Below are 11,304 nucleotides of genomic sequence, written 5' to 3'. Positions count from 1 at the left end.
AAAATGAATTAGGCTAAGGTAAAAATAAACATCCACACTTATTTGCCAATCCATGAATGAAACCAGAAGTAGTCGTAAAAAATAAAAATGCTTTACAGGAAGTGCCCAATTTTTACCCTTAAATATCTGACAGGTCCATAATATAATTGAAAAAAAAATTCTTCAAAATTATATCATTTTAGATCTCAAAAGAAGCAAAATTTTATAACAAAAATTTCAAAAATAATATCTATTTCGTTTTTATTATATATACGTACTAGTTTACATTTTACTGCATGTAAGCTGTCGTTTTTTATCATTAATAAGAAAATCAATTTTATTTTGCGGTTTTTTTAAGCACAAATATTTTATAAAGACGTTTATAAAACATGATTGTTATTTTTAAAACTTTTATAAAACTTCGGTTCTTTTGAGACCAAGCGTGGCATGATTTTAAATTAATTTTTCTTTATTATATATATATATATATATATATATATATATATATATATATATATATATATATATATATATATATATATATATATATATATATATCATATATAACAATTATCAAAAAACTGATTTTGATATAAGATTATTTATAACTTGATTTTTCTTTGCGAAAAATCGACTTTGCTACAAAGTTTTGAAAGTTTATTTTTCTTGCTTTTCTGTTAGAAAAGTCATTAATGAGGCTTTCAAAGTTAATTTCATTAATCAGTTACAGTTCAATGGATAGTATAGCTAAGTTTTTTAAACGCTGGATATTTATTAGATCTAAAGTAACTTTTTATCACTTTTAATTTTAAAAAATATCTATCATAAATAGCCAGACAAAAGCAATTGTGAGAAAAACTCGTAGCATTGTATTAGGAACTGAGCTATCTGAAATACTGTAATTTAGAAAGAATTTTAAACGGACTGCATCCATGTTTTTGTTTTATCTTGTGATGCAGCAACAGAAAAAAAAAATTTTAAGTTTTTTCATTTTCTATTTTTATTTTCATTTTCAAATTTTGCTTTATCAATGTCATCATGGTTATGACCCAGAAATTAAAATTTAAAATTATCATTCAAAAGATTTGATGGAGTAATAATGGTATTTTTTTCAGCCATAGCATGAAAATCAAACCTTGTAACGATTTCTTAGATTACTCTCTCATGGGCCATTTTTCTTCTCAACTTGTTTTCATATGAAAAATCCAGGATCATGTGATTCTTCCTCTGCCCTGTGTTTTTTTTTTTTTTTTACATTGACGATTGATGATTATGCCAAGATTGTCACAAATTTCTTTTTAATAGATGACTGCTTTATTAACTAATTGATACCTAATCTCTGTTAAAAATATTTTTTAAGCCTCTAGTTTGATATTGCATTACTGTATGTTCAATCCTTTTGTTGAGAGGTATATCTTTGGATCATTTATTTATCGAAGGATCGACTCCCACGACCCGATAAAGCGCAAAAATAAAAAAGATTGCAATGCAACCAACAGTAACCCAGCATTTGATCTAGTACATCTGTTTTTCTCTTTACAAGTTAATTGCACCATTTGAAGATTTTCGAATAATTATTTTTACAACACTATTTGCATCTCCCCTTGCACTCCATTGTGTTTTCATAATGCTTTTGACACTTTTACGTGAGACAGAAGTCAAAACATCCCAGCATGAGTCAAGAAAAAGAAAAATGTGAAATTACTTTACAGTTACAAAAAAATGTAAAATAATTCATAGCTGTTGATGCTCCATGCACACCTGATGAATTTAGTGATTGTATATACATGCACCAAGTTTTGCTTTTCCGTTGATATCCTTAATGAGCATCTGAAAACCAGTAAGACGATCAAATTTTTAACTTGTTCTACATAACTAGAGAAAGAGAAAAAAAGAGCACCATTTCTCGATCCATGAAACCCTTCAAACTTCTTCTTTATGATATGTTTTGTCCCTCTGTGCAATTGAGTTCGCCTCAGAAAATCTGTAAGTAAAGTGACTTGTAATTTCACAAGTTTGACCTGCGTACATTTTTTCTGCCAATTTCAAAAAAGGGTTGATGGTCCTAATTGCGGCTGAAGAGAAAGCGCTGAAGAGAAAGCAGTCTTTGCTGAATGGCTAAATGAAGATGAAATAGAAACAGAGGGGCTCGATGTTCCTAATGATGAAACCATTTCAGACAATTAGGATTGGCCTATGCCAATCATATCGATTGACGATATGATTGACATAGGGCAATCATATCGTCATAAAATATTGGTTCATAGTTATGTCATATAAAATATTGGTTCTTAGTTATGTCTTTTTGATTTATTTTGACAAAAATAAAATTACAAACAGATAAAATGAAAATAAAAATTACAAAAAATAATTATTCTTAAAAATAATTATGCAAATATCCTAATTATGCAAACTTTTTGTTCCAATATATCTTTTTATTGCAAAAAGATATTTACATCAAACTTTGCAAAATAATCCATAATGGTGCAATGCATGTTCTGAACTAAAAAAATGTTAATAAATCCAAAGTATAACTTTAATTTGCTCAATTTACAATAATTCGGGTAATTTTCCCCAAAAAGAAGTACAAAAACGCATATAAAAATAGGTAAAAAAAAGTAAAAGAATAATATTTTCAGAACATAGACTTCTACGTAAAGAATGAATCCTGAAAATTTCAATAAATTTGACAAAACAGATTTTAAGTTACTTAGGATCAAAGTTAAAAAAATGCAAGTCTGAGAAAAACCCATTAAAAGAATAAAAACTAATCTAAACAATTACTATTTTTTAATTAGTCTAAAAAGTTCCAGGAGCATACATTTCACCTTCTGTAGAAATATTTTTATCATCAAAACCCGTTTTTTTTGCTCTGAGCTTTTTTCTTAAATTTTTAACAATATCACTTGATTTTTTTTTAGAACTTTTTATGAGTCCTATATCATATTTATGTAAGCCGTATTTACAAAATTGACCAGTTGCAAACCAAAGCTATTATAAACACTTAACAAACCATAACCACCTTCATTGAAACATAGCACTGCAGATGCTACAGCTATATCAAGTAATAACTTTCCTACAAAAACCTCTTTGGGGCACGGTTTCCATATTAAACTATGCAAAGCTTCATTAACGTTTTGTGTTTCAACAGCAGGGCAAGTTTTAAGTAAAGTATTACTGCCTAAATCTTTTTAACTAAAAATATTTTTAATTTCATCTGCAATAGCATCAGGAATATTGACTATACTTTTATATTGATTATTTTTATTTTCAATGGCAGTCTTGTATTTACACTATGGATGGACAATACTTGTGACATTCTTGAGGCGAAACATTTTCTGAACAGTGATAAATAATTGGAGCTATTGCCTTTTTCATGCTATATAAGCTTCTTTTATTAGCTCTAATAGCACAACCATAATAGTTCCGAAGTGTGTTCATGACTTGATTAGTAAGATGATTTTTTCATGATAATATTTTTCCGTCAGAAAGTATTTTTCCTTTGAGAGAAACTTTGATCGCACATAAATGTGTTCCCATTCTTTTCTGGACATGGCCAACACATTCTTGTTTCATTGTTGTTAATCCACGATAAGGGTTATTTTTAACAACTTCAAGAAATGATTTATTGCCGCCATCACCCAGATAAAATAAATACCTAGGTTTTCTTGTAGTAATGGATTTTTGAAAGATTTTTAGTATACCAGCAGTTTCCAATCATCAAGAACTTCCTTTATGATTTATAGAGCAGTTGTGTTCTGCTTTCCAACAGGCGTATTCAGAAGTGCCTTTTTTGCATTTCGAATATATGCACTGTTTACAACTTTTTGTTAATATCTCAACATCTATACACTTACCGTTTGAAATAGCAGTAATGACTCCATTCATGGAGCTGAATCCACGACGCTGTCATGATCCATCAAAACTTGCACTAACATTTTTTATAGAAGAACTATCATTTACTGAACATTCTTCTCCTGCCTTTTTCATTGCTTTTTCAGACTCAGAAACATAAGATCTGTGAAGCGTTTCATTTATTATGTTGTAACATTTTAAAGCCATTGGTTGAGGCATGTTCATAAAGTAACTAAAACGTTTGATAGCTAAATGACCTTTTCCAACTTCACTAAATGCGTAAACAGAGCGATAGTTAATACCATATCTCTTACCACGATTGCTTTTGTTAAAAGTTGAAACTTTTTTTGAGGTATAAAACTCGTGTTTCCATTCACAGGTACACCAAGTAAGTATAAAAAGATAAAATAATGCTTTTTTTTTCAATATTATGATTAAACCTAACTTTCCAAAAGAAATTGGACATAAACCAACTCTATCGACGATGTGTTTAAAGATTTGAGTGTTAAAAAAAGTATAGCATTCAATACTTTGACTGCAATTTGTATCTAATTCATAATTAAATTTGTCATATTTTATTTTTATAGCTGATGCAGATATACTTAATTCAGTTGTTTTATTTGTTGTAGCTTTGGACAAACCAGAATTTTATTGGTTTTAAGTAAATCTGTTGCCATAAATTTTTCTTTTTCTCGCTTTTGATTTTATTTTTCTGCTAGTTGAGCCTATTATAAGTAAAAAATTTGGTTTTATTCAATAATTGAGAACTTAACCTCATTTGCATTACATGGATCCAGTAAATTTTTGGAAATACTGCGGTTGTGTTTGCTTGGAAATATGTTTTTAAGTCAAAACAAGAAGCTCTATAGGCAATAAAGTTAATTTCCATACTGAATGAACACAAATATAGATAGGAAATAAAATAAATTCAGGTATCAACCTGGTTGCTAAGACCGTTGCTAAGGTACTAGAAAATTATAAACATTTCAAATGCTAAATTAGAATAATTTAGATGCTGTTTAATCTAATTTTGATCTTATTTTCAGAATCAGCAATGTCAAATTGACCAGAAAAATTTAAATCTTGAAAATTTTGAATTTTTTGAGGTATGTACAACCTTATATATGACTTTCAAAAATGTTTGACAAAACTTAAACATAAGTTTAAACAAATTCAATTTTATTTTTCTCTTATAGTGTCATTAATAAAAATCCGAAAAATAAAAATTTATAAGCAAACAAGTTTTGAGTGCTTTAAACTTGTAACTTTTTTCACGACAAAAATAAAAAAAAAGTAGATTTTATTTTCTTGAGCATTAATCTGGTAAGCAAGCTACACTAGAACCTCTAAGTCAACGAAAGCGTGTTTTGAATTTGGCTCTAAATCAACCTAAATTAACAAATAGTTTTAATAACACAGATATCTTGCATGTAAAGTAATTTTAATTCTTTGTTGCATAAAAAGTATAAAAGACTTTTTGAAAAAAATTTTATAAACAAATTTTGTCATTAAAATTTTAAGATGAACAGTTCAAAAGAAATCAATAAAATTTGTATAGTCCACTAGAAAATGAGCTAGTGACTAGGTTTATAAAAAACTTTGATTTTGTTATTTACGGCTTCGATATTCAATATTTGATCTTTTATATTTATGACATTAACTGAAATCATAACATTGGAATTTTATTACGACATGTCGCTATCTAAATATTGCAAGTTTGTAACGATAGATATTACTACAATATATTGTTAGCTACAAATTCGTCATCTTCATAATAAATCATATACAATACTTTTTTTGAGTCAAGGAGTGATGGGAGCAGGCAGAAGACTTAAATCTTATCATCCAGCCCGTTGTATCATTTACATATTAAACAAAAAATAACCATATAAAAAAAAAAAAAATATCACAATCTCAGTAAAGTAATATCAAATACTTTAAAACAGAAAATGTTTCATGTTTATTTTTATATTTTTTTCAAATGCAATACAACTAAAGACAAAAAAAAAAAAAAAAAATTTAAAGATAAGTAATGATGTAAAGGGTGATGCCGCTTTTTAACAGAAGAATAAGTTAAAAAATAAAACAGAATAAAATAAAAATTAAAAATAAAATAGTATTTGGGAAACGTCATAATAAAGTAAATGTTTATTTAAGATACTTTTAAAAGTTTGAATTGAAGTTGTAGTTTTACTATTATTTTGGAGGAATAAGTTCCACAAATGTGGCCGTCGGTAAGTTATTAAGAATTCGGATTGTTTTAGAAAAGTTTTCGGTTCCTGATAATTAAGCAACGAATGCCTTGTTTGATATTTAGGATTTATAATAAAGAAAAGGTCTTTAAAAATATTAGGCAGCGTATGATATTTTAATCTTAACATGAATATGAGAATATTATAAATATTTAATTGATAAACATTCAGCACTCCAAGCTTTCTAAGCAGTGGATTCGCACTGGTGTTTTTATTAGTATTTAATATAAGGCGGCTAGCTTGTTTTTGTTTTTTAAGATACTTGTTAGCCTTGACAGATGCTTGCCCATGCAATTTTACAATAACTAATATAACTAACAACTATATCTAGTTTTATACATAATTCCAATACTTTTTGAAATTTTATTTTCTACTAGATTAATGGGCTCTTTCCGACTTATTTGTTCATCGATTAAAACGCCTATGAATCTAACACAGAATGTCCGTTGCAATTTGGTTTTTTCTATTGAAATGCCCGTGAGTTTTAAGGACAACGTGTCAGATTTAGAAGATTTAGAAAAGAGAGTATATTTGCTTTTGGTAGGGTTCAGAGAGAGCTTGTTGGCTTCATACCATTCATTAAGGTTATCAAGTTCATGATTTATTGTGATAAAGATTGTCTTACTTCTAGAGTGAGTATAAAAAACTTTCTGTATTGTTTGCAAAAAGATTGAAATTTAGTATACCAGATGATAAGTAAATATCGTTGATATAAATAATAAACAATAAAGGGCCTAGAATAGATTCCTGTGAAACTCCGCAGGTAATGTTTTCTAATTTAGTGTAGGTTTTGTCATAAGAAACACATTGTTTGCGATTTTTAAGTTTGTAAAGAAGAACATCATGGTCCACAGTATCAAAGGCCTTTGAGAGATCAATAAACACTCCAAGAGAATATTGGTTGTTTTCAAACTAATATTTCTTTAACTAATTTAATTACTGCATGTTCTGTCGAGTACTCTTTTCTAAATCCGTACTGATTATTATTTAGAACATTGTGAGTTATGAGAGTTGATTATTACTTAAAACTTTGTGTTTTTAAGAAAAAAATTAAGGGTGTCCGATCATCTAAGTAGATCATGAGTGGTCCCTAAAAATTGTTTTTTTGCAAAAATTTTGGATCTGGTATAATTATTTATCCAAGCATAAAATGTTTTCTTAATATCTTTTTATACTTTTTTTTAAATTATTAAAAAATCATTAAAATCAGGAAAATCATGACCAAGACTATTCGTAAAGGTCACGATTTTCGCTTGAGAGTCTGAGTTTATTATTTCTATTGCATGCTCATCGCTTGAGTTTATAAATTCTATTGCACGCGCATCGCCTATTACTTTGATTAAACGCTTTACTATTCTGAAGATCGGTTAAAATTGTCTTTTTAATTTTTTTATCCTTCCTCTCTTCCTAATTTTTTCCATTATTTTATTTGGGTTTGACAGCTTGGTCTAGCCTTTGATGCCATTTTTGCATTTTAATAAATTCTTTTTTTTAATATACCTATATTTCAAGGTACATACCTGCCCTTAGCGAAAAATATTATTTCAAAATGATAGCTCGAGTTTATGATATTTTTGTCATTATTTACAGAAAAAAAAGCAATAAAAATAAACATTAATGCATAAGGTAAAGATTATTTAAAGCAAAAATTTTTTAATAACATATATATCCGATTATTAAGACTCACGAAGTGTTCCTCGAATCATAAATAACAGCAAAAAATGTTTATCCATGACTAAAAGACCAATCTCCTAAAAGTTTAGTTCATAAATCAAAAATAATTTTCAACTAAGAGATTTAACATTTTATTGCTAGTGTAAGTATAAATATAAATAATTTAACTAAACATAACTTAAAATATATCTCCGTTGCATCTCAAATAATTTATCATGACATTAAAATATCAAATAATTTATGATACTGGCTATTAATAGAATCAGAATTAATCAAATATATAAAAATTATAGGTGACGTATGTTTTAACTCGGATCTTTTAATTTTTTTTTTTTAATACATATTGGTTAGTTGCAACGTTAGTCGAACAAACAAGTAATTGTATTAACTCCGCGTTTTTTAGTAATTGCTTAAATTTACATAAGTAGTAAAAGTTACAATCGGGTTCTTAAAAAAATTTTTTTAATTTTTAGCAATTTTTATTTAGTTTTAATAATTAATAAAATTGAGGAACACGGTGTAAAATAAAAGAAGGCGGCTTACTTGTTATCTCACCAACAAATCTATAAAAGCTGACTTTAGCAGTGAAGGAAGTAAATTATATTTACTCAATTTATTTACGCTTTCTTTTTAAATGCTATTTAAGGTGGTTATATAGTAAAAGAAATGTTTTTTTGATTTCTAACAGGGTTGTTACGACATAATTTGTCTGGTAGATCTGTCGACATATTTTCAGACAAATTTTCTGTTGACATAAAATATGTCCTACAAATTTTCTACCGCCATATTTCGACATAATTTTATCTCTGAATTGTTTTCTGCCGACATAAAATATGTCCCACATATTTTCTATCGACATATTTCGACATAATTTTATGTCTGAATTATTTTCTGCTAACATAAAATATGTCAGACATATTTCCTATCCGCATATTTTAACATAATTTTATTTCTGAAATATTTGCTGTATGATATTCTTGAAGAAAATATCAATCTAACAAACTTATTGCGCATTTCAGCTTAATTTAAAGAGTAAAGTGAAAATAGTTTAACAAATTTGTTACTTTTTTGCAATCAATTATGCTCCATAAGACTTTTATTTTAAACCCTTTAAGCAAACATCGGTTGTTTCATAAAGGTCTTTTTCTGCCCTTTTTAGCGATGTATAATTTTATAGTATTGACTAATATTGACTAGTATTGATGCATCGTTTGATAGTAATTGATAGTATTGATTAATATCGACTAGTTTTGGCGATTTCCCTTAAAAAATCAAAGAATGTAAAAACCATCTCGAGCTGATTTTTTATTACTGAAAGTGGTTTTTATTAGTATGACTAAACTTAAAATTATTCTTTTGATTAAAATAATAATAAAATAAACATTTTCAATTATTTTTAATTAATAGTTGATCCTGAAAAAGATTTCATTATGAAAAATTGAATTCAAAAGATTCTATGAAAAAAGCGGTTCACAGAGTTTCAAAAATTTCGTGACAAATTAAATTCATTTCAGCTCAAGAATTTGAAATATTTCGCAAAAATTATATTCAGCTAATAAGCTGAATTCATATCAAGACTAACCGGTAATAATTTATAACTAATTACGAATAATATGCTTATAGTTATAATAGTTATGATTTATTTAACAATAAAATAATTGACATTTCCAAGTTTCCAAAATGAAAAATGGAATCTCGAAAGATTCTATGAAGACAATATTGAGTCTCAAATGATTCTATTGCAAATTAAGAGACCTTGTAGAAAAACAGTTCTTTAAATCCAGATTATTTTTACCACCATGATATAGTTTAATAAATCATTTGAAATGCGAAACGTAGATGGCTATAAACCAAAGCGAATCCAGAGAAATCACGTTTACACTGGAGAACGCTGCACCGTAAACTACTAGCGAAATTTCGTAGAGTCGATCCCATTTTGTTTTTTGATTTTTCTTTCAATAAGCAAGAGTGTTGAATTCAACGTTCAATGTCACTCGCGCTATATTAAGAGCCCATTTTAAAATTAGTTGACGAATATCTTCACCTGATTCTGAAGATGCATTAACAATACCTTGTCTTGTTCTTCCTCTAGTATATTCAATGAAACGGCGTACTTTTTCAGCTTCACAATCTTCTGAGTTCATCAGAATCATCTCTTCAGAAGTATTTGATGAATATGACAATTTACTTGTATGGATTCTTCTGTTGATGAAGAACTTGACTGTTCTTGTCGAGTGCAAAGTTTTTGATGGATTTTGATTACTTGTGTGATTCCTCTATTTAACAGTTCTGTATTAAACAGTTGATGACCCGATGTAAAGTAAAATCTAGAATCCAGAACTTAAGCAGCAAAAAAACTTGTTCTTGTGTATTGGTTGCGTTAGTCAGTAATAATTTTAATCCCAAATCACATTCTGGAACGTCCTCGATTTCTATATTTATTTGAATCCATCGAACGTAGAATTCACTCATTGATAATTTTGGTGATTGAAAATCCATCATCGCCGAATGTATTGGTAGAAATGCGTTGGAATATTCATCTATTTAGCTCCATAATGCATCATTTAATTTTAATTTGTCATGTCTTTTCCTTTGATATGATTCTACGTTGGTATAAAAATCTTTTATTATCAAAAAAGTGGAGTCTCAACGTGGTGCAATGCATTATTCAATGCATCTTCAAACATTGACGTTACATCCTTGGCAGCTAGCTGACACACATGTGCGCCACAAAACATGGCTGAACAGAACAATCCAACCGATTTTTCAACGCAAACAGTGTGGGCTTCACTATAATTCCCTTCTTCTTTCTCTAAAGCGCTAATACCATTTTCTTCGTCTTCGAAATCTATAAATTCGTTACCATAAATTTCAAGGATTACTATCATTTGATCTTGTGCATTTTGGAGAATATTTGAAGCCTTCATCGTATTCTTTTCCTGACCTGTGCAAGTTGCGTAGATATCATTAGCATATTTTCCAATTTTTTCAAATCAAATTTTCTAATTGAGCAGCCAAAATTTTGCCAAACTTTCGACCTTCTAGAGTAATTATGCCCAAGGTTCTGTCAACTATTTCCCCGTCCTTGATATATCTGCAGCTAACTCCAAACACGTTTCTTCCATATTGCAACGCACTATCAAACATCAACGACATAAGAACATTTTCAGTTTCTTCTCTTAATAGCGAAAAAATATTTTCACATCCATGTTGAATGTAGCGTTTCATGCTGTGAAAATTTATAAAATTTTGAGTTCTTTGAGTGCATTTTTTTACTAATGACATTTGTCCGATTTCATCAGCTGATGCTAATTACAAGTTACGGCGCATCATTAATCGAATCATTTCTCTAATTAATTAATTTACATCAACTTCTAGCTTTATTTGTTTAATTAATTGAATTTCATCGTCATTTCGATGCCTTGTAGCTGGGGTAGCTTCAACTAATTTATTTTCAATTATTGTTGCAATTATTGTTGCAATTGCCAATTATTTTGTTGTTAAATAAATCATAACTATTATAACTATAAGCATATTATTCATA

At 28.2% G+C, this 11,304-nt stretch overlaps 1 protein-coding gene across 1 annotated transcript in view; it reads right to left on the bottom strand.

Moving 5' to 3' along the window:
* LOC136079832 (uncharacterized) overlaps positions 1–7,907 on the bottom strand; it is a 68,194-nt gene extending 60,287 nt beyond the window's left edge. Inside the window, exon 1 of the mRNA XM_065796436.1 lies at positions 7,774–7,907. Coding sequence (XP_065652508.1) covers positions 7,774–7,819 — 46 coding nt within the window. The 5' untranslated portion in view covers positions 7,820–7,907. The remainder of the gene's footprint in view (positions 1–7,773) is intronic.
* Between the last annotated feature and the right edge of the window lie 3,397 nt (positions 7,908–11,304).

Source organism: Hydra vulgaris, chromosome 04 (genome assembly GCF_038396675.1).
Source record: "Hydra vulgaris chromosome 04, alternate assembly HydraT2T_AEP".
Lineage (NCBI taxonomy): Eukaryota > Metazoa > Cnidaria > Hydrozoa > Anthoathecata > Hydridae > Hydra > Hydra vulgaris.
The sequence above is the reverse complement of the archived record's forward strand: the minus strand, read 5'-3'. Positions and strand labels throughout refer to the sequence as shown.